Genomic DNA, 23,694 nt, shown 5'->3' with positions numbered 1-23,694 from the left:
TGGGGGAATAGCACTATATGACCTGCACTGGGAAAAACTGGTGGTAGGACTAGAAACCATTTGGTAGAGGATGATAACTGTAAGAGAGAGAACAACTAGTTAAGAGGAAAATAAAAGGATGGTGTGTTCCAGATCCCCAGGGAAGGGTTTCAGGAAGAAGGGCTCAGCCAAGATCAGGACCAAATTCACCACGGGAAGACAGATGGCGATGCATCCACTTGCCTGACTCCTTAAAAGTACAGATTGGTATTTGAATTCAATAAACATTTACCAAGGGATTATACAAAGGAGCCCAACAGAGCCTGCAGTGGTCAAAGCCCTCAGAGAAGGGTGCGCAGGGGTGAGAAAAGGGGAGGAGGAGGGGAAGGAGGGTGCACTAGATGGCAGAAAGCTTTTTGCTGGAAGTAGCATCTGAACGGAGGCAAGGAGCTAAGCATTCCTAGGAGAGGAAGAAATGAAAGCGAAAGTATGATGAGTTAGAACAACCTCCGGTTTAGGAAATAGAGTTAGTCCCTGGATGGAGCACAGGGAATTAAGTGTTTGGAACTAAGCAAGAGAAGGGGGGCAGAGCCCAGTTATATACCAAGGTAAAAATTCTTTGGATTTCCTCCTGTAGGTAAAAGGGCCTTGAAGAATACAAGAAATCAATGGCATGATTAGAGTTATGATTCAGATAGCCCATTCTGGCAGCCGGTGTGAAGGAAGGCTTGGAGTCAGGGAGGATTAGGAAAAGATGGAAGCCCAAACTTCCATCAGGAGGCTGTTGCAGGGACCCAGATGAAGGAGGATGGAGTCATCAGGGTAGGAGTAAAGGAAAGAAGTGAGCTGAGGGGGTGGGACAGTAGAGAGAGGGGCCTTGGGTCAACACCTAGTTTCTGGCTTTGGTGACTGGTTGGAGGGGTCAGTCACTGAGATAAAGAATAAGGAAGACTAGATTTAGAGGACAGTAGAGTAACAACTGGGGCACGGGAGAGAACATTTTAACACCAGTAGGGCATTCCTTTCTCCAAAGGAGAAAAGATGTCAGTAACTTTATAGCTAGTTTCCCTAACTGTTCTCTCTTAAATCTACCTTGTTCTGCAGCCTATTTCCTTCAAATACCCAGATTCATACATGTACATTTCCTGTTTTAGAACACGGTAGCTTCAACTAGTTACTGCAGGGCATTTGTTCATTTATGAATTACACTTCATTAAAAACAAAATTTGTACCAACGACTTGCAAGGCAGTATGACCCAGGAAAGGTAAGTGAATAAAAGATAACTAGCCTTAACCTCATAGAACTTACATTCTAGTAGGAGCCAAAAAAAGACATGGTTTAACCAACTCCTTACAACCCATATAGTATATGGCAAATAACGGGGAGAGGGGGTTGAAATTCATAATTAGGTTTTAGCAGATCTGTGAATTCCCTGAAATCCACCCGTAAAATTCTGTCTACACCTGTATACATTTGGTGGGGGTAGGGAAGGGACTTACATTCTCAAAGGGATCTGGGGGTCCTAAAAGGTTAAAAACCACTCTACCCTTCCACTCCATTTGGACACCAGTGAATATACACAAATTTCTTCCACACGAGAAGGCAGAGACCAAGGGGAATGCCAGCACCACTGTTCAGTCTGTTCAGTCCACTCAGAACAACCCTACCTCTACTCAGGTATTAATGTTATTATTATTATCAATTATTAATTATTCTTCTGACGTGAGAAAAGGCAACACGGTTATTAATAGAACAACCCAGTGTTTGAAAAAAGATGGAGATCTTCTGTTCCTCAGTCACTGCGGATTTCCAAGCACGTGCCCCGGTTCAGAGCGCCCGAGTAGCAGCACACCGCCTGGCTGACATCATCCAGCCCCCACGGAAGGGACTGCTCCGACCTCCGCCTTTTAGATTTGGCCGAAAGAAGTCCGCGAACGCGCTGGGAATCCAGGCCAGATTTTCACACATGAAGGCGGAAGTAACAGCGAGCCGGAAGTTCCAAAGCCCACACAGAGAAGGTGGGGGGTGGGGGTGGAGGAAGACTCGGTAGGGATGGCGGCTCAAATTCCAATTGTGGCCACCACTTCCACTCCGGGGATAGCCCGGAACAGCAAGAAGAGGCCAGCTAGTCCTTCCCACAACGGCAGCAGCGCTGGGGGTTACAGCGCCAGTAAGAAGAAAAAAGTGGCTGGCGCCAGCTTTACGCAGGTATGCTGTGGCTCGCCTAGCTTGCGCGTGCGCGGGGCCGTGCGGGGCGGAGCGAAGGCGCGTGCGCAGGGCGGGGCCGAGCGAGGGCATAGGCGGCCAGGCGCTGATGGCCCGGCGAAGGTGCGGGACCTTGCTGTCTTGCCTCCGGTGGATGCGGATCTCATTTGCGGTGCAAATGAAACATTTTTTTCCCTAGTGTGGACAAGTGGGATTTGGTTCAAGCACCAACTGCATTGCGTTGTCCTTGAGAGCAGGAGGGTGGGGTTGTTAATACCGATTTAGTAGCCTGATCATCCCATCGTCGAGGTCGCATTTAGATGGAGATTCAGGACTTTGCTCTTTCAGTCAACGTGTCTCACCTTCGTCCTTTCTGTGGACGTTTACCGAGTGTCTGTGAGGTGCAAAGCGCCCTAATGTCCTACATGTAGGAATACCAAGAATGGCTTCCTTCATCCTCAGAAAAGTACTTTGTTGACTCTGTTTCTTCGTCCCAAAGTGGGTTTGGTCTTTCCCAGTGGAGTTGTTGAAAGGATTCAATGAGGTCATGGTCGGAAAGCCCTGAGCACAGTGCCTGGCACAGGTTTCACGGTATCTGGGCAATCTAGGTTCCACAATTCCAGCAAAGGATTTTCTGCAGAGAAGTGTTTTGGTTAGATTAGTATTTTGGTTAGATTAGTATTTTTCTTAGCTTCTGCTTTTTTATTTAAAGCAATAAGAGGGAAAAGATAGTGTTTTCCTTTGTCCTCTATAGCACATAGCGTGGCATCATTCACCAAGAACCAAGAGCGACCTTCTAGAGATGTTAAGTGCCCGTTGCATTTTGTAGCTGTAATGGGTAGTCCTCCCCCCTACCCTTTTTAAATACTTTATTGAGATAGGACTGACATGCAGTAAAATGCACAAATCTTGAGAGTACAGATCAATGACTTTTTATATATGTATATATCTATGTGGCCAGATCAAGAGAATTTCCAAGAGCCCCTGAAAATTCCCCAGTGACCCTCTCCAGTCAATACCCTCCCTGCCACAGGTAACCACAGATTGATTCTGTTTCTTCGTCCCAAAGTGGGTTTGGTCTTTCCCAGTGGAGTTGTTCAAAGGATTCAATGACATCATGGTCAGTGTTCTGATATCTCTTACCATAGATTGACTTTGCTTTTTGAACAGAATATAAATGGAATAAATAGAACATACTATTTTGTGTTTAAGTTTATCTGTGAAACTGTTTTCGAGAGTCATTCATTCATTCATATTATCTGTATCAAGGTATCTGGTACATTGTGTAAACATACCACAACTGATGGACATTTGAGTTTACATTTGATTGGCTTTTATGGATAAGCTGCTCTAAACATTCCTATAGAAGTCTGTGCAGATATAGGTTTTCATTTCTCTTAGGTAAATGGATAATAGTGGAATTAATTGCTGGATCCACTATTTAGATACACATTTACCTCAGAAACTGTTAAACGGCATTTCCCAAAGTAGTTGCACTATTGTGTATTCTTGCCAGTAAAGAATGAGAGTTCCAGTTGTTCTATGCTCTCAACAATACTTGGCATCATCCATCTTTAATTTTAGCCATTCTGGTGGCTGTGTACAGATATCTTGTTGTAGGTCAGAAGTCCTGGTACGATGTGACTGACGTTTTGTTCTCTGCTCAGGGTATCACAAAGCTGAAATCAAAGGGTTGACCGGGCTGGTCTCATTCCTTGCCACACAGCCTCGTCCATCTTCAAAGCCAGCTGTGGAGAATCTCTTGCATCCAATCCCTGTCACACACAGATGTTTCTGACTTCTCTTGACACTGAGCTCTGAACCCAGATTGAAGGATATATGTGATTAGGGCAGGCCCACCTGGATAGTCTCCTTTGTGTGAGGTTGGCTGACTTGAGACCTAAATTATATCTGCAAAACCCCTTCATAGTGGTACCTGTATTAGCGTTTGCTTGAATAACTGGTAGAAGGGGTATGAACACTAGAAGCCAGGAATCTGAAGGGCCTTCTTAACAATTCTACCTGTCACATTTATGAAACAATTAGGAAAATACAGTAATTTCTAACCATGTACCAAAGTTGGTTATAGGTATTCTATGGTATTGGTGCCCTAAGGTGGTGAGAGACAGGAAGATGAGGACTCATTCAGAGACGGTAGTCACAGAAGGAAAGGTGGGGAGGCAGAGGGATTTGAGGTGGATTCTGAGGGGTGGTGGGTCTGAATGGGGAGGGCCTTCAAGGGCTGGAGCTGTGCACACATATCAGATTGCTTAAGGTTTTATCAGTGGGAAATGAGTGCTTTTTATATAAACAATTGTATTTCTTGAGTTAAAAGGGACTTTACAGATCTTTCAGTATCTAAATTTCCTAAATTCAATAGTTTCAGCTATTTTGTTTCTTACAAAAAAGCAGTGTTTGTAAAACTTTCATGGGATTTAAAAATTTACAAGGGACATTTATATACGACATTAGAATGCTTTTTGAAGTTGGTTAAAATAACTTGATATTGTGGATTCTTAAGGTGGGTTTTACTTTCTAGAATGTGCATGCTGTTTCTCAAGTAAAATTGTGTACGTAGATGAAATTTAAAGGGCTTTATGTTTGGAAGTCTTCAGGAGTTGAACAGAATATGTTTTAATGTTTTTGTTTATTTTTAATTTTTGAAAGAGACAGAGACAGAGACAGAGTGTGGGTGGGGGAAGGGCAGAGAGGGAGAGAGAATCCAAAGCAGGCTCTAGGCTCTGAGCTGTCAGCACAGAGCCCCGTGTGGGGCTTGAACTTGTGAACTGTGAGATCATGACCTGAGCCAAAGTTGGACACTTAACCTACCCAAGTGTCCCAAGGATATTTTTGATATTCTGAGCAAAGCATTTATATAAATTCCTTTATGTCAGTCCTAGGAAATAGTATTAAATAGTTTAATAGTACTAAAATAATTTCATTATTTCATCAAAGTGAATCTTTAATTCAGCAGAAATTACTGTTTGTGCTTGCTAAATTGTACAAATTGTACAACTGAATTTGTATTTTCTGTGTAAAATATGGGTGTTGATCAATAATGACATAATCTGGAAAGTGCTATTTCCCTTTCACTCTGGTTATGATACATTGAAATGATTAGTGTTAACTTAGGTTGGCGAACAGGTACACTTGCTAAAGTGAAAGAAATCATTATAAATAATAATAATCAGTATCTATTGAGATTTACTGTATCCCAGGCAATGTGTGCTAAGCACTTTCTAAGTACTATCTTATTTAATTATTATTATTATTATTTAAGTTTATTTATTTTGAGAGAGAGCAAGCACGAGTTGGGGAGGGGGAGAGAGAGAGAGAGGGAGAGAGAGAGAGAGAGAGAGAGGGAGAGAGGGAGAGAGAGGGAGAGAGAGGGAGAGAGAATTCCAAGCAGGCTCTACACTGTTAGTGTAGAGCTCGATGCAGTGCTCCAACCCACAAACCTCGAGATCATGACCTAAGCTGAAATCAGGAGTCGGACGCTTAACCGAATGAGCCACCCAGCGCCCCTAATTATTATTATTATTTTTAAGATTTTATTTTTTATATTATCTCTACACCTAACTTGGGGCTTGAACTTCCTACCCCAAGGTCAAGAGTCGCATGCTCCACTGCCTGAGCCAGCCAGGTCCCCTACCTCATTTAATTCTTAAAATAAACCTCTGTGAATTGTTATTCTCCAGATAAAAAGACAGGATCAGAGAGAGAGAGAGAGAGAGAGAGAGAGAGATTGAGTAACTTTCCTGAGATCACACAAACTACACACAGTAGTCAGGATTGGAACCCAGGTGGATTGTCCAGAGTCCACATTCTCTTTTCTTGACTGCCTCTCTTGATATCACTCTTATCACTCTTCTACCTTGGAAGATAGAATTAAATATTTGATAGAACCAAATCCATGGTACAGAGAAATGCTTTTGGGGGGGGGGGGTTGATTAGATCAGTATACAGCATTGTAGACTTTCCAGACGCATATTGAAGTTGGTAGAATCTGCAGAGAAACCTAATTGTCCTGTCGCCTGAGTGTTACACAATAGACTGATATGTGATGGTTAAGCAGTGAACACAACATCTAACTAAATATGTTAAGCAGCAGCAGTTGCTCCTTGAGAAGGTTATTATTATGCAGAGTGCAGTTGATCATAGACTCTTCTGTAATTGGAGGCACCAGAGAATGCTAGACTGATTTGTTCGTCCAAAAAGTAATCATTCTACCCCGACTTTAAAAGAAAATCATGATAATGTTAGATTTAGAAGTTCCTTTTTTCTATTTTTAAAGTGGACATAAAAAGTCACCCACTTCTTCCCCAACAGCTTGTGTTTTCTACGTGGAGATACAGTTTTTCATTATTGTCCTTGATGTATGACATTGTGGACCCTGCTTTCACTTAGCGTTATTTCATGAATCTCTCTGTGTTGACAGACTTCTCAAGGGATTGAGTGCTCTTATTTAATCGACTTGATTGAATAGTTAGCTTGCTTTTCACACTTGAGCTATTTTCAGTAACCCTACCACAACGCTATAGTTTTGGTTTAGGCTCAGCGATCTGATTCTAGAATACTGTTAGATGGATGTAACTGAGGATTTGGGTTTTCAGTGATAAGACAAAGGGCATTTGTGTCTCTTCTTTGTGACCACGTTATCCTGAAGTCTGGGTCAGTTTTGCAGGCTGCCCTCCAGAGAGATGTAGCTGTTATTGGGCAAGCGGAGGCCTTACGGACTGCAGGCCTGTGCTGCCTTGGTACGGCCAGGTATCTCCTCCCTGGGCCTTAGGTCACCTCTTCTCGAGCTGCACAGAGGGGCAGCCCTGAGTGCTAAGCATTACTTCTTTCTTCTTCGTAGGGTGTTCATGTCTCAGGGATGGGACGGTTCATCTCATGAAGTCTCTTGGTGTTAACGTGGTTTAGTAATGTGGAAACTGCACATCACTCAAAATGTTATTTGATTGTGTTCCAGCCTCACAGACTTGATCCTCCCTTTGACTGCAGGCCGCTCCCTCTGATCGCGTCACTAATAGGCATCAGGCTCTGGGCATGGATGAAGCCCTGGGGAGGGAAGAATGAGGGCGCAGTCCCGGGGAGGTTGGGGTGAGGGAGGAGAGAAGGGCAGAACACCCAGTTGTGGGCCCGGAGTGGGGGTGTTCTCTTGGAGCCTGGTGTGAGAGGGAGGAGAGCCATGAGTTTGCCAGGCAGGAGGCAGCTCTGGAGCCATGTGGCTCGGGTCTCGCTGGGATGGCTTCCTTTCTCTGCGCCTTCCTCAGCCTGGCTCCTCACTGGCCCTGCTGACAAGGGAAGGACAGAGGATGGAGGGACCAAATGAGCAGGTGGGGTCCGCTTTGAAAATCAGGGCCTGAGCACAGCACCTCCGGTCCCTTGTTGCCCCTTCTCTGTGGTGCCGCCTGGAACGGCGGCGATGCAGACTTCTGGCCATCTCGCCCACCCTTCCCCCCCCAAGCAGATGCACCTGTCTGACGGTGCCTCCGCTCCCCTGGCAGAGCTCCCAGACCTTCCCACCCGCACACACTTGCTGAGGTACCTGCTTTTCTCGGTGGCCTCCCCAATCTCAGCGAGGCCTCTCTGCCCGCCAGCATTCCCGTCTCTCCCTGGGGCCTGGGAACAGCCTGCATCAAAGAGCGCTCCGTATTCCTTCCCAGGATTTCACTGTGCACACAGCACCTGATTCCACTAGGAATCAGGAAAGAGGCATGCAGAGAAAGGGGGAGATGCAGTCTTTCTGCAGTTCCTGCAGGGGAGGAAAGCCTTAAGGCTATAGCTTGAGGCTGGTGGCTGCCAGCTGAGCGTGTTCTGTGGATGGTTCTGTAATCATTGGGGGGGGGGGGGGGGGCGGGGCTTGGGGCCTGCTTTTCCATGTCCCTCTGGGATCTCTCCTTGCTGCTTTAGCAGCTCCGTTTGTTTATTCTCTCCCAGGTGGAGACATTACATAAGTAGTCATTTTCTTAATGAAAAACCCCAACAGTATGCTTTTCTGTTTTGATGTGATGCTCCCTGCATGGTTCTTGGGGCTGTTTTCCTGTCTCTCTCGTACTTTAGGCCATCCTGTAGGCCCAGCCTCCTGAAAGTCCATGCCCATCAGCCTGCTCCTCATGGAGTAGTCCCGTAGCCACCCTGGTTCTAAGCTTCTTGAGAAAAGGACCCCTTTGCTTCTTCTGACAGCAGTGGGTTTTCTTAGACCTGTTCATCTCATGTGTCTTCCAGCCAGTGGGCTAGGCTTCCTCCTTTGCCTTTTTAAAGAGCAGGTGACTGTCACTTTTCCTGACCTGCATGCCAGCTATAGCTTCCTCTCGAGGTCCGTGGAGCCCCTGGCTCATTCGCCTTCAGGTTAGCAGCTGGCTGTACCCCAGGGGAGAGATCTCTCTTGGCCACTGTACTTTTTAAAAATTTTATTTATTATTATTATTTTTAATATTTATTCATTTATTTTGAGAGAGAGAGTGTGTGCGCTTGAGGAGTGCAAGTGGGGGAAGTGCGGAGAGAGAGGGAAAGAGAAAATTCCAAGCAGACTCTGAGCTGTCAGTGCAGAGCCCCATGCAGGGCTTGAACTCACGAGCTGTGAGATATGACCTGAGCTGAAATCAAGAGTCAGATGTGTAACTGACTGAGCCACCCAGGTACCCTTGTTTTGTTTTGTTTTGTTTTGTTTTGTTTTACTGCTCTAAATATTTCAGTGTGGATGTCCTAAAACCAAAGGCATTCTCCGACACATAACAATAGTACAGCCATCCAATTTAGGGCATTCACAATGAAGCAACACTGACACCGATACATAGAACGTACGCTTGTCTTTGATCTGGTCCAGGGTCCAGTCTAGGATCACACATTGTGTTTAGTTGTCATATGTTGTTAGCCTCCTTTTATGTAGAGCAGTTCTTCGGTCTTTATCTTTCACGACCTGACACTGTTGATGCGTACTGGTCACTTATTTTATAGCATATTCCTCAGTTTGGGCTTGTCTGATATTTCCTCGTGATTAGATATGCGTAATACATTTTTGGCAGGAGTACAGAAGTGACACTGTCCTCTTCTCAGTGCATCACATCCTGGCACACGATGGCCACATGTTCTGTTACTGACAGTGTTAGCTTGGAGCACTTAGTCAGATGGTGTCTGCGGGGTTTCTCCACTGTTTGTATTAAGGTATCCCGTGGGGAGATACTTCGAGACTAGCTTTTTTTTTTTTTTTTTGAGACTAGCTTTACTCATTCATCCATGTTTGTTAATTGCTTTATTGAGTTATAATCCACATACCATAAAAGTCACCCTCTTAAGTGTACTCATCAGTGGTTTATAGGATATTCACTGAGTTTTGCCACCATCTAATTTTAGAATATTTCCATGACCCTGAAAAGAAACCTTCTTCCTCTTAGCTGTCTCTCCCCATTCCCCCATCCTCCCAGCCCCTGACCATCTCTGATCTTAGTCCCTTCATGTAAATGGAATCATACGATATGCAGCCTTTTGTGTGTGTTTCTTTCAGTCACCATAATATTTTCAAGGCTTATCTGTGGTGTAGGATATATCAGTACTTCATTCCTTTCTATGGTCGAATAACACTCCATTGATGGACAGATAGGTTGTTTGCACTTCTTGGCTATTATGAAAAATGCTTCTATGAACATGCACGTTTTTGCACAGACTTTTTTTTTTTTTTTTTTTAATTCTCTTGGGTATACACTTAATAGTTGAATTACTGGGTCATAGGATAATCCTCTTCACCATTTTGAGGAAATACCAAACTATGTTTCAAAGTGGCCATACCCTTTTACATTCTCATAAGCAGCATATGAGGGTTACGGTGTCTCCACATCCTCGCCAGCACGTTATGTCTTTGATTGTGGCCATCCTGTATGTTGCCATGTGAGTGTGAAGCGGTATCTCATTGTGGTTTTGATTTACATTTCCCTAATCACCAATGATGTTGACCATTTGTAGGTCTTCTTCAAAGAAATGTTTATTGAAATCCTTGACCCATTTTAAAATGGAATTGTCTTTTTGTTGTTGAGTGATAACAATTCTTTATATATTCTAGATCAGTGTTATTTGTTTTTTTGCTCAAAGTGTCCTTAGCTAGTAGGGACCTCTTCAAATTGGCTTCTGTGTCCTTTAATATACCCCCATCAGTTTTTGAGTGCTGTTATGGACTGAATTTATGTCCCTTTAAGATTTTTTTTTTTTTTTTCAAGAGAGAGCGACAGAGACAGCACAAGCAGGAGAGGGGTAGAGAGAGGAGGATAGTCTCAAGCAGGCTCTGTACTGTCAGTGCAGAGCCCGATATGGGGTTTGAACTCACAAAACTGTGGGATCATGACCTTCTTTGAAATCAAAAGTCAGATGCTTAACTGACTGACCCACTCAGGTGCCCCTCCCTTCAAGATTTATAGGGAGTTCTAACCCTAGTACACCTCAGAATGTAACTGTATTTGGAGATAGGGACATCACAGAGGTAACTAAGGTTAAATGAAGTCATAAAGGTGGAGCCCTAATCCCTTACGACCATTGTCCCTATGGGAGGAAGAGACACCAAGGAGGGGAGTGTACAGAGGAAAGGCCATGTGAGGACACAGCAAGAAGACAGCCATCTACAAGCCAAGGAGCGCAGCCTCAGGAGAACCCTGCAGACATCTTGCCCTGGACTTGTAGTTTCCAGACTGTGAGGAAATAAATTTCTGTTGTTTAACCCACCCAATCTGTGGCATTTTGTTATGGCAGCCCTAGCAAACTGATACAGCTCTTTTCTTACTTTCTCGAACCACAGGCTCATCTTGTACTTTTCTGCCCCAGCCCTAGAACCAGCTATTTTTTTAAGGATCAGTAGTTCTTGGAGAATAACTTTCAAAAACCAGGATCTGAACACAGGTGTGCCTGTTGTTTTCCAGCCCTCTCAGTGGAGAGAGCTAGCAAGTATTGGTGTGTTTGTGTGTTCCTCCCCCTTACTCTCTGTATCTCTTTCTCAATCTATGCTGTGTTAAAACCATGAGTCCACATTGCTAACCTCTGATTTCAGCCCCGTAGCACAGGCTTCATTCTAGCCTTCCGTCATTCCTCATCTCCTCCTTCTTAGAATACGTATATCGTAGTTTCGGAATTCTTAACCTGTACCCTTGTGAGAAAAAAACCTACCAATTGTTTATGGTCATTTTTGCCTTTAGCCTTAGGTTATATTGCTAAAATACTGTGTTCAGAGGTCACTGGAATTCTCTCTCCCTTCCTCCCCTTCAGTGTGGTTATGTTTGTCATTCAAAATACAGTTAGGTTGATTTGTTTTCGTTTGTAGTCCATTTTCCCTACCTGCTGCCCATCCTTGTTGGTTTTATTATTATTATTACTTTTTGTTTTTAGTATGTGAAACTTTAACATGGTTCAGAAGGTCAAAACTCTACACAAAGCTGTACTCAGAGAAGTTTTACTCCTGTCTGCCCTTCCCATCTCCTTGTCCTTTCCACCCGGTTCCCCATGCCCCATAGGTAACCTGGCCCTGTCATTTCTGAGTCATCCTTCCTGTGTTTCCTTGTGTTCGGCCACTGCATTCCCCCCAGAGAGGATTCCTTACAATAAACTCCTGAGCATGTGCATCTTAAGATACGGATGCTGGCACTGAGTTACTCTGTGCTGTCTTGTTCCTTAACTCTAGCCAACTAGGTAATCAGTTAGCTGTTATTTGGAACCTACTCTGTGCCAGGCACTGGGTTAGATGCAGGGGACGGAACACTGAGCCACACAGTGAAGCAGGCAGGGTGTGTCCCTGCTCTGCCTTCTTACTCTCTGAGTCTCGTCTCTCGCCTGCTCACCTGTCTCTTGGTCTCTCCTTCTTCTGGTCTGTTGTTCCCTGTTTCATAAAGCTGCTTTTTTTTCATCGACTAAGACATAAACACGAACTATCCATCATTTATCTAATTTATAATAGATATTAGTCTTACAAATAGTCAACACAAAATAAATAACATTGACAACTGGCTAAACCTATACAAGGTAACATTGATTATTGATTAAATGTGATGGGAAAATCAAATTTTCCTCATCACATTGGGTCTCCTAGGATACACATACCTGGCAGAAATGTCATGACCATGAAGGAAAAAGTAGAAGGGCAATAAAAGTTATGTACAAAATGCTAAATCTAATCTTTGTTACAAAATTAAAACTGACATGGAGTAATCCCAATGAAAATAATCTTAGTAAAGCACAAATGAGCACGGGAAAATTGGAAACTGTTTGTGCCATATAGAAAATGACTCAATGGATTTTGTACCAGAAAATACAAAAATACAGGAAGATAGGGGAGTGAACGCTGAGGCAGGAGAAGAGGCCAGGGTGTGTTTCTAATCTGAAGGTCAGTGGGGCCCACTGGCCCGCTGTAAATTGCGGAGTCACATCGGGCTTGCATTTAAGAGTGTGTCACTGACTGTGCTGGAGAGAAGGGAGTGGGCAAGGTGTGCACCACATGGCCTGTCCTCAGGCCAAGAGCTGAGGACGGTGCAGATACAGGCGGAGGGCCGAGGGAAGGACTCATGGGACAGGGAGGGAGAGAGAAGAGATAGAACATTCGTGGCTACAGATGGTGGGAAAAGGTTGAGAAGTTGGAAGCCTCTTAGCTCCTACAGAGTTGACACCGAGCTGGGCTTTGGAATAGAGAAGAGTTAGGAAAGATCGTGAAGGGGGAATGAGTTGAGGGGCATGCCTGACAAAAGAGGTGGTATGGACAGAGGAGGAGCACAGGCCCACATGCAGAGACCTTGGCAGAGAGTCTGGGATGGTCTTTGAGAGGAGACTGTTCAGAGAACCACTGCAGCAGAGCGAGTGGCCCCGTGGCCCCCACATGGATGTCCCTGAGGGGGTGAGGGCAGTGGTGATGGAATTTACACACACACACACACAACCAGCACTCTCCTACACTGCTGCTGGGAGTGTAAAAGAGGGCAGCCACTTAGGAAAATGAGTTGGCAGTTTCCCTATTACCCAACCATTCCGCTCCTAGGTATTTACCCAAGAGAAGTGAAAACACAGGTCCGCACAAAGGTTGGTGCAGAATGTTCACAGCAGCGTTATTTATAATAGCCAAAGACTAAAACTGCCCCAAATGTTCATCAGCAGAGAGTAGATAAACAAACTGTAGTGGCGTTCCTCTGCTGAGTGGCCACAAATACAGGGAAACAGATTACTGACCTCTGCAGCAACACTGCAGGTCTCAGATGCTCTGTGCAGAACTAAGGAAGCCAACACAAGAGTACCCGCTGTCAGATCCCATCTCTGGGAGATACCACCTGAGGGTGGAAGGTATTGACTAGGAAGAGGCCTGAGGGAACTTTCTGGGATGATACAAATGTTCTGTATCTCGATAGGGACATAGATGAAACAAGTGTAAATATTTGGCAAATTTCCTGAAACCTACACTTAAGATCTGTGCATTTCATTGTATGTAAATTATGTATCATTAAAAAAAAAAAAACCAATATGGTAGTCTGGAAATCACATTAAAAATCAGAAGTGGTTCTTAGTTTGGCTTGTTTTTTTTCTAGGTGATGGTTGACTTAAAAGGTTTTTTGTTTGGGATGCCTGGGTAACCCAGTTGGTTAGGCGTCAGACTCTGGGTTTCGGCTCAGGTCATGATCTCACAGTTTGTGGGTTCGAGTCCTGCATCGCTGCTGTCTGCTGTCAGCACATAGCTGACAGCTGTCTTTCTCCCTCTCAAAAATAAACAAACATTAAAAAATTAAAATGTTTTTTGTTTTAAAGTATTTAGCCTGCTTGTCAGGATGCTCTGGCTCTAGCCAGCTGACCTGTGGACATTCAGCCTCCTCTCCCTCTCTCTGTTCCTTCCTCCGAATGCCTCTATCCTGCTGCTCCCCTTAAGCATAAGAGCTGTAGCCTGGGTTTTCTGGCTGACGACACCCTTACAAGGGCTGGAGCGTTTTTTGTCTCAATGTTTTGAGACACAGTTTGACAAGAAAGATCAGCAGGTTTGAATCCAGAGGCAATCACTGTGTGGCCTTGAAGCCATACCCCTGAGCCTCTATTTTCTCTTCCGGAAACTGGGGATAAGAGCAGTTGTCCGAGTTAAATGAGCTGGCTCAGGTAGGACACCCATCTCTAATGCTTGGCACATTGAGGGAACCGGGAACTGGGGTCCTGGCTGTCTCTGCTGTGGCTTCTGCACAACAGGGGCTGCTCCCAGTCTGGAATGGCCTTCTCTGGTGCAGGCCACCTGCTAGGGCTCTGGGACACTGTCTTTCTTCACATGTCCTGTGGTATCATCTTGTGTCTTGCTGGGAGCCGAGTTAGGGAACTCAACTAGAAGAACCTGACCTCAGACTATCCTTATTATATTTTAAGGGTATCAGCATGGAAGCCATGAGTGAGAATAAAATGGTGCCCTCTGATTATAGTACAGGACCTATGGAAAAAGCTGCCAAGCCATTGCCATTTAAGGATCCAAACTTTGTGGTAAGGAGGCTGCTAGGAGATGGGTGGGGGCAGAAGGAGGGCCCTTCCCACTGATCTCCCAGTGTGCTGGTTCCCAAGGATTTGGGTGTCTTTTGTGGAACTGGTTAAAGATACTGTTTTGAGGGTGGGTCATTTCCATGATTCTTCACCATCCCTTTTCATTGGTTTTACAGAAGTTTTAGGTGAGGCTTAAAATAATTAACTGAAGGAGGAGCGCTCCTCCTTAGCATAAGTAAATCTAACTTATGTTGCTCTAAAGTAGAAATAGGCTACTCTTCTTTTCATTCTTAAAGGATATAATAATTATATTATTATAGAGACTCATATTACATCATTAGAAGTTTTTCATTAATTAGTTTTGAAAATACAATATTACCAGTGCCTGCAACAGACTTTATTCTTTTCCATTTTACTTTGTCATTTTTATAGAATGACAACAAAAAAGAAATTTCCAGAAGGTTTGCCATGCCATGATGGGAGGCTTACTTGGGTTTTCCAGGATCTCCAGTAATTTATGAGGCAGTGACCTGCCCTCAGAAGGGAGTTTAGAGATGTATCATGAGTTTAAATCTAATTTTGTAATGCATTTCTTTTAAAGTAATGGGAAATTCATGAGTGAATTCTATAAAGTTAGTCCTAACAAAGGATGTAATTTTCTATAAGCATGTTAAAACAAACAAACCACCTTTTATTTCTATTCTATCACCAACTAACTCATGGGTTTTGATAATCCAAAAGTTGTGTTTTTATAAGTAAGATTAAAGTGTACAGTGTCATACTTAAAAATTAAAAAAACAGCCCTTGGGGCACAAGAGAGCTGACAGAATGAGGGCTGTGTTACAGTTATGAATGAGCATGATTCAGATTCTGAAATGGTAGCCTCCACTGAGTTTTGTTTCTTCTGATCCACGTCTTTAACTCAAGCACTCTGGCCACGGTGGCGCGGTAGCTGGCAAGAAGAACAGAACCTGGAAGAACCTGAAACAGATCCTCGCTTCGGAAAGGGCATTGCCGTGGCAACTGAACGACCCTAACTGTGAGCTGTCTGGAGCCTTTCATGTTTATAATGTTCAGACTAGCAACTTCTAGCAAACCTACATGATTTGGCTGTGTCCTCATTAATGCAGGAAACGACTTTTAGCCTAAGAATTCTATAGTTGCCTCACTATAGGGAGATACTGTACGTATTTCCTCATAACTGTATCTGTGTTGAACCTGTTTGTGTCGTCATGCGTGTGTGGTTTTTGGTGTCACCGTTAACATTTCCATCTGGAGGAATAGGTCCTGATATGGTCGTACTGGCGTTTCTGTCAGGCAAACTTCTTACTCAAGAGTCTCCCCTTAAAATGTATTTTCCAAGGCTGCCCAAGATTTAGGAGGGTTTCTAACAACTAGCTTAGAGGCTAACTCTGTTTTGCTTTCTGGGCTGTTGTTTTTCAGAGTAAATGCTTTATGCTGCAGTATTTTCCAATCTGTATAAAGCACTGTTGTAAGTTCTGTTCAACTTCATCGGAAAGTAGAGGTCAAATCTCTGTCTGCGTCCTGTCCCATGGCACATCTTTCACGGGGGTGACTCAGATGGGTGACAAGTGAATTAGTCAGCAGTCCGGGTGTGGACATTCCGGTGTCCGGGTGCACAGACCCAATTAGGGGGTTGTTTGGCATCGCCCTCAGCCCATGTAGCCTCTGACAGTGAGAGTGGCTTGTGGGCAGATGAGCTTTTCCGGTGGTTCTGCTGGAGCACAGGCTCCCTGGGGACAGGGCAGGGCTGCATCCAGAGCCTGCACTTGGTCTGTGACGTAATGCATTAGCCCCCTGGGGAGTTTTGGGAGCACTTGATCGCAGAATATTAATTTCAGAAATATTATCCAACAGCATTTTAGGAGAGAAAAGGAAAGGGATCTGAATATTTTAAAGCCAGCCTAGTTATCTTCTTTCCTTTTCTTTTTTCTTTTTTTCCTCCCATAGACTTCAGTATTGATGCTCCTCCATCCTTCAAACCAGCTAAGAAGTATTCTGATGTTTCAGGTCTTCTTGTGAGTATAATTACATCTCTGTCTCCTAGCACTGAGTTGAAGAGGAGATTTCACAATACTATTTAGACAGTGTTGATATCAACCAGCCCTGACCCTTCCTGGAGCCTGCATACTTTGAATAGGTAATGGGTTTGTGCTGAAGCACTCGCAGGCTTATCTTAGAGTGGCTGCAGCCTGGGGCATCCGTGTGGGCAGGCTGGAGGGAAGATTGCTCCAGAAGGTGGGAGACACGAGTTTCACTTCCCCTTCCTTTTCTCATTAATATATGAGATAACATGAATGAAACAATAATTTCTTTTTTAACTGCTGAGGTTTAAAAAATTTCTCGCATCTTAGAAATGATCGTACTCTAAAAAACAAATTTAAACTTCTCCAAAGACTAAAGACACACTATGGTAAAGGCAGTGATTTTCAAACTTATTTGTAAGCATTGGAAACATTTTATGCATCGCTTTTCCAAGTGAAATCTCTGACAGAATCCCTGGGAGCCCACTGACCCAGTGTGGTCCCATGTGGATCTGGTCCTCTGTCCTCCCCACTTCTGTGACCCCTAAAGTGCTTCTGGGGAACACAGTTCCAACACCAGCAACGTTGTTGGACAAGTAATTGACTTGGGCAACTTGCTGAATTTGGGAACCTCAGAGAACCTCATCTCCTTCAGCCCCGCTTCCCCGTCCTTTTCACCACTCTTATGTTTGGAAGATGGGCCTTTTCTCATAACTGTAGAAATAATGAGGCACACTTCACTTTTCAAAACTCATAGACATCATTTAAATGCTTTACATTTTTATAAAAATGTAGGACTCCAAACATCTGTAACAAACTGACTGAACTAATGGGCTACATTTTACACTGGGGAAGATTTGAGGTTTTTTTATATTTTTGAAAATAATATTAGTTATACTTTCTGAATCAGTTGTGTATTATAGCTTTTCCTCCGGAAAGCACACACTCCTCGGTGCACTACAAACTTTCTAACATAGACCCTTAAACAGTGATCACAAAAAACAACAGGGAGAGTAGAAGTGCTGTAACACAGCGTGTGTGTGTGTGTGCACATGCCTATGTGTGTGTGTGTGTGTGTGTGTGTGTGTGTGTATGTGTGTGTGTGTGGTGCATTCTTTTGCCCTCCATTCAGAGTACATATCCCCTTCTAACCTTGGAGGGGAGTTCAACTTGTGAGCAATGTTGTAGTCCTACGCTGATTTGTCTCCTGCCTGAAAATAGTCACCTTATGTATTTGACCCTTTTTTTTAATAGTTGTTCAGAGCAGGAGAGCTAGTCTGGCAGCAGTTATTCTCTTACGGTTCCAAATGGACATTTCTCCTTGGAGAAGCTAGGGGTTTATGGGCAGGTAGCTTTATCCTCACCACTAGGCAGCTCATGGGCTACTGCACTGGTTTGCACACATCAGGAGGCATGAGAATCGTTTTGAGAAGCACTGTTCCAGGTCCCTTTGTGTAATGGACAAGGACTTGTCATGTCATACCTAACCTAAAACTTCTTGCCGCACTGTATGTAAGAATTAAGAAAATTTGAATATACAAAGAATTCTACCAAATCATTCAAAGACAATCCCATAGAAGGGCTGGCTAAAAGGATATGAATACAGTTACAAGGAAGAAATGCAGATGACCAGTAAGTAGATATTCAGTCTCACTGATAATAAGGGAAAAGCCTCCTCACTAGAAAAGAGGGGTGCCTGGGTAGCTCAGGCAGGTAAGAGTCCTACTCTTAGTTTTAGCTGAGGTCTTGATCTCATGGTTTTGTGAGTTCAAGCCCCACGTTGGGCTCTGTGCTGACAGCAAGGGTCTGCTTGGGATTCTCTCTCTCCCCCTCTGTCTCTCTGCTCCTCCCTACTCGCACTGTCTCTGTCTCTCTCAAAATAAATAAACTTAAAAAAAAAATCATCAGTAGGGAAGAAATGAAAATGTTTTCTCCAGAGGCAAGGGAAACAAAAGCAAAAATGAACTATTGGGACCTCATCAAAATAAAAAGCTTCTGCACAGCGAAGGAAACAATCAGCAAAACTAAAAGGCAGCTGATGGAGTGGGAGAAGATATTTGCAAACAACATATCAGGTGAAGGGTTAGTATCCAAAATCTATAAAGAACTTATCAAACTCAACACCCAAAAAGCAAATAATCCTTTGAAGAAATGGGCAAAAGACATGAATAGACACTTCTCCAAAGAAGACATCCAGATGGCCAACCGACACATGAAAAAATGCTCATCATCAGGGAAATACAAATCAAAACCACAATGAGATACCACCTCACACCTGTCAGAATGGCTAACATTAACAACTCAGGCAACAACAGATGTTGGTGAGGATGCGGAGGAAGGGGATCTCCTTTGCCCTGCTGGTGGGAATGCAAACTGGTGCAGCCACTCTGGAAAACAGTATGGAGGTTCCTCAAAAAATAAAAAATAGAACTACCCTACGACCCAGCAATTGCACTACTGGTATTTATCCAAGGGATACAGGTGTGCTGTTTCGAAGGGACATATGCACCCCAATGTTTATAGCAGTGCTATCAACAATAGCCAAAGTATGGAAAGAGCCCAAATATCCATCGATGGATGAATGGATAAAGAAGATGTGGTATATATATCTACAGTGGAGTATTACTTGGCAATCAAAAAGAATGAAATCTTGCCATTTGCAACTACGTGGATGGAACTAGAGGGTATTCTGCTAAGCGAAATTAGAGAAAGACAAAAATCATATGACTTCACTCATGAGGACTTTGAGAGACAAAACAGATGAACATAAGGGAAGGGAAGCAAAAATAAAAACAGGGAGAGGGACAAGACATAAGAGACTCTTAAATATGGAGAACAAACAGGGTTAATGAAGGGGTTGTGTGGGGGGGGTGGGCTAAATGGGTGAGGGGCATTGAGGAATCTACTGCTGAAATCATTGTTGCACTATATGCTAACTAACTTGGATGTAAATTAAAAAAAGAAAAAAATGAAAACGTTTGGTTATAAACGTCAACATAGAGAAGTGGATATCCTCACACATGGCCCTTTTGAGGTGGGAATACTTTGGTCTGGGTTATTTGGAAGACATTTGGCAATACCTATTGAGGCAGAAAAGCTAAAGCCTGGGACCCAGCAGTCTGCCTTCTAGGGAAGCAGTGTGCACAAGGAGCTTCATGCAGAAGTGATTATGAGAAAATGTGATGGTGAGCAAAATATTGGAAACAAAATCAAGGTCAGTCAACCGGGGTGTGGGGTTGGGGGTGTTTTCATACTGTCCTGTGAGGCCGACGTGTATGCAATAACATGGATAAACTTCCAAGTTGTATCGTTTACTGAGGGTGCAAAGTAGTAGAAGCAGCATTGTACCACTTATGCAGAAACTAACACCCACTCACAAAAATATACTGGGTAATTTCTCTGGTGTGTTTGTATATATGTGTAAGGGTATATACAAACAAGGTCTGGAAGCGTGCCCACTTACAGTGGTTTCCTTGGGGAAAGGCAAGGGTTTTTGGATGGTAGAGGGTTGGAAAAGAGGACTTTAGTCTTATTCATAATGTTTTCTTCCTTCCCTTTCTTTTCCTTTTCCCTTCTCTTCCCTTTCCTCTGAATATGTCCATTTGTTGCTTATGTAAATTAAAGTTACATAGGGGCGCCTGGGTGGCTCAGTCGGTTGGGCGTCTGACTTCGGCCCAGGTCATGATCTCACGGTTCATGGGTTCAAGCCCCATGTCGGGCTCTGTGCTGACAGCTCAAAGCCTGGAGCCTGCTTTGAATTCTTTCTGTCTCTCTCTCTCTCTCTCTCTCTCTCTTTCTCTGCCCCTTCCCTACTCACATTCTGCCTCTCTCTGTCTCTCAAAAATAAACATTAAAAAAAAAAATTTTTTTTTTTTAAAGTTACACAATTAAAAATGAAGCCCAGCTCATGTTAACACTGCCACACCTGTCCGTTGGGCGTGGGCAGGCAGGGAGGTGTGCAGGGTTACACCTGTGTTTAGCCCTCGTTACAAAGCGATGGGAAGTACAGTGGTTCTGGGTGAGCAGTGAACACTGCCGGTCACCTTGCAGCCAGGGGAGCCTTACAGGTCTTTACTGGCGCCCCAAGGGAAGGCGGTCATTGTTGTATTCAGGCTCAAGGCATGGAATCCGAGGAGGGCAGACTGGAGGAGTGCAGCTTTTCCCTTGTTCACCTCTGGGGTGTCACTTGGCCTCCTCCCTTCTGCTCAGAATACTAGGTCAGGTCCGGTCTGTGCAAGCTTTTGTTGGTAACCTTTCTGTCGGTGCCAGAGTATCTCTGTATTCTGCGTTATTTATTCCTCAGCCTTCTTGGCACCGAGGTCTGAACTTGGGCGGGCCGGCTCAGCACAGTGTGGTGGTAGGAGTGAGGCAGCCACAGAAGTGGAGCCAGGCCAGAGCTGGTTCATATACGGAGGCCAGATGATCAAAGCCAGACGCACAGGCCTGCACCCCTGCTTGCAACTGCGGTAGAGCCTCCCCTGCCAGCCAGTTCGTCCGGCCTCTGCGTGGCCAGGAGCCCTCAAAGGGGACTTGTTGTTCTCTCTCTACTTAAGCCTTCCTTGATATTACTGTCATTACAGGAAATGTGGTACAGAAAGCAAGATCTAGATTAAGCCAAAGGATTGAAGTTTTATTTTATGGAGAGCTTTAATGAATCTTTAGGAATAATCTCATTTTCCTGACACATTGGATGTTAAATAGCTGCGGGAGATCCCCTGTGGCTGAATTGAGGACTTTTTATAGAGTGTGAGAAACCTACCACTGACTCCCTTCAGCTTCCTGCTTCTTCAGCCTTCCCTCTCCCCTGAAATAACAGCACTGCTGCATGTCTGGGGGCCACACAGAGCTGATCTGCGCTGAGCAGACAGTCCACACTCGAGTAACTGGACGTTATCTGTCTAGACTTTAATGGCATCTTTTATAATTTTTTCAAGGAGTTCCAAATGACTCATCCTCATGTTTTGTTTCAAAATCTGTAGAAGCCACATGACTTGAGGTAATACAGTGAGTGAATTTATTTTCTCCACTTTGCATGTGGGGAAAACACACTAAAAGATAATTTTGATATGTCAGTGGGAAGTGAGTTCTGTTTTCTGTGATCATCCTGATAGTCCATTTGTTCGTCCATTCATTCAGTCATCACACCTGAAGGCCCACCGTGCACTCCGTATTGCACTAGGGGCAGAGATGCGGTGATAAGCAAAGCACAGGGTTCCTGCCTCATGGAGCCTCTCAGCCTAGACCTTAGTCAAAGAGTTATGCAGATAATAAGTGTAAGAGTGAGAGACAGATGTGGGGAGAGTGGGGGAGCAGATAAAGCTTCCCTGATGAGATGACTGGGGGCCGGACAAGCAGGCAATTAGGGAGTAAAGTGGCCCAGTTGGGGGCCCCTCCTCAGGAAAGGGCGAATGGGGCATGAATGCAGGGAGGGCCTGAGAGCCAGAGCAGTTGGAACCAGAGTGGGGACGTGTGGCTGCGGAAGAGGCTTGGAAAGGAGGAGGGCCCAGGAGGGCTTGCCGGCTCTGAGGAGCAGTGCTTGAGGATGTGGCCCTTTGTCCTGAGGAAAGAGAGCAGCTACTGAGAGATCTGCTGAGGAATGAATGACATGATCAGAAGCACAAGTTGTGAAGATGGCTCTGGTTGCAGTTGTAGGGCAGTGGTCCCTTCCAGTGGGAGGGTGGGTGTGGGCGGCCCCTCCAGCTCTGCGGTGTAGCCCAGGGAGCCACGAGAGTGGCACGGGGACGGTGTGGAGGAGCAGGAGTGGAGTGCACATGGGGCAGGCGTGGTGTGACAGGGAGGGGCGAGTGTGCACGGCAAGCCCCTGTTCCCTGCCTTGGGGGATGGAGCTAGAACATCTGTTTGAAGCAGGGGGTGGGGGGAGAGAGAAAGAGAGAAAGAGAATCCCAAGCAGGCTCCACACCGTCAGTACAGAGGCTGATGCAGGACTCAGTCTCACGAACCGTGAGATCATGACATGAGCCAAAATCAAGAGTCAGACACTTAACCGACTGACCTACCCAGGAGCCCCAAAGTAGGGGGGGGGGGTTGAAGGCAGGGACCAGGGAGGGATGATCCTCATGAATTCCACTTTGGACCTGTTTCTTCTAGCCTTTGTGACACCAACCAGAAGAATCGTAGTGTCTGATGTGGTCACTCCTCTTCCCTTCGTCCATACCCTGAATTATTTCTCAAGTCTGGGAAGATTAACCAGTCTTTGCCAAAGTGAGCAGTTTAGCGTTCATGGTGACAGAGGAAGGCAAAATGAAGATATTTTACTTTAAGTACAATAGAAAAAAACTTTAAGCTTGAACTTAAAATGTTCAGCACTAACAACAATTTTCCGCCTTTCCCTGTGCCTATTTCCCACCCAGGCCAACTACACTGACCCCCAGAGCAAGCTGCGGTTCAGCACCATTGAAGAGTTTTCCTATATCCGGAGGCTGCCATCTGATGTCGTCACTGGCTACCTGGCCCTGAGGAAGGCTACGAGCATCGTTCCCTGAGCCTTGAGAAATGGAGATGATGTGGAAAGCTGTTTCAAAGGCAAACTCTGGACTCATGATTTTGTTTCATGAAAACAAACTCATTGTGCTTGTCAATCTGGAAATGTCAGTGCTGTGCCTTGGAAAGAATGTTTGGCTTTAATTTAAGGTTTTTTGGGTTTTTTTTTTGTTTTGTTTTGTTTTTTTGTTTTTTTTTTTGTTTTTTTTTTTTTGTTTTCTGTTTTCCCTCCAAGTGGGATGTTTCCTGTTGAATTAAATTATACTTCAGTTGTTGCCTCAAGTCAACTTGTTTGACGAGAAAATATAAAATTGTGCTTTTAACTTAACCCATGTACATCCCTGGATTTTGCTTCAACGTTGTAAACTGTCTTATAACACATTTAAAGCTCTACAATGAATCCTGTCAACAGGGCTGGGTTATTCCTGGTGACTCCCACTTTAGAGCAGATTAGTCCTTCTTTTTGATCAGAATGCATGGAGGAGGTCCAGA

General features: G+C 44.5%; 1 protein-coding gene across 2 annotated transcripts; it reads left to right on the top strand.

Moving 5' to 3' along the window:
• The first annotated feature begins 513 nt into the window (after positions 1 to 513).
• Positions 514 to 23,607, top strand: INO80C (INO80 complex subunit C). Of its 2 annotated transcripts, none has more exons than XM_045457327.1 (5): positions 514 to 2,188; positions 14,549 to 14,659; positions 15,584 to 15,695; positions 16,628 to 16,695; positions 23,073 to 23,607. In XM_045457327.1, exons 1-5 carry the CDS (start codon positions 2,033 to 2,035, stop codon positions 23,202 to 23,204), a joined length of 579 nt encoding a protein of 192 aa, XP_045313283.1. In that variant the 5' UTR covers positions 514 to 2,032; the 3' UTR covers positions 23,205 to 23,607. The 2 variants fall into 2 exon arrangements, with proteins under 2 accessions (XP_045313283.1, XP_045313284.1); XM_045457328.1 differs by lacking the exon at positions 514 to 2,188 and adding an exon at positions 10,676 to 10,868.
• Positions 23,608 to 23,694: the final 87 nt, after the last annotated feature.

The sequence above is a fragment of the Leopardus geoffroyi genome, chromosome D3 (assembly GCF_018350155.1).
Source record: "Leopardus geoffroyi isolate Oge1 chromosome D3, O.geoffroyi_Oge1_pat1.0, whole genome shotgun sequence".
NCBI classification, from domain to species: Eukaryota; Metazoa; Chordata; class Mammalia; order Carnivora; family Felidae; genus Leopardus; species Leopardus geoffroyi.
This window is presented reverse-complemented; position numbering and strand designations above follow the sequence as displayed.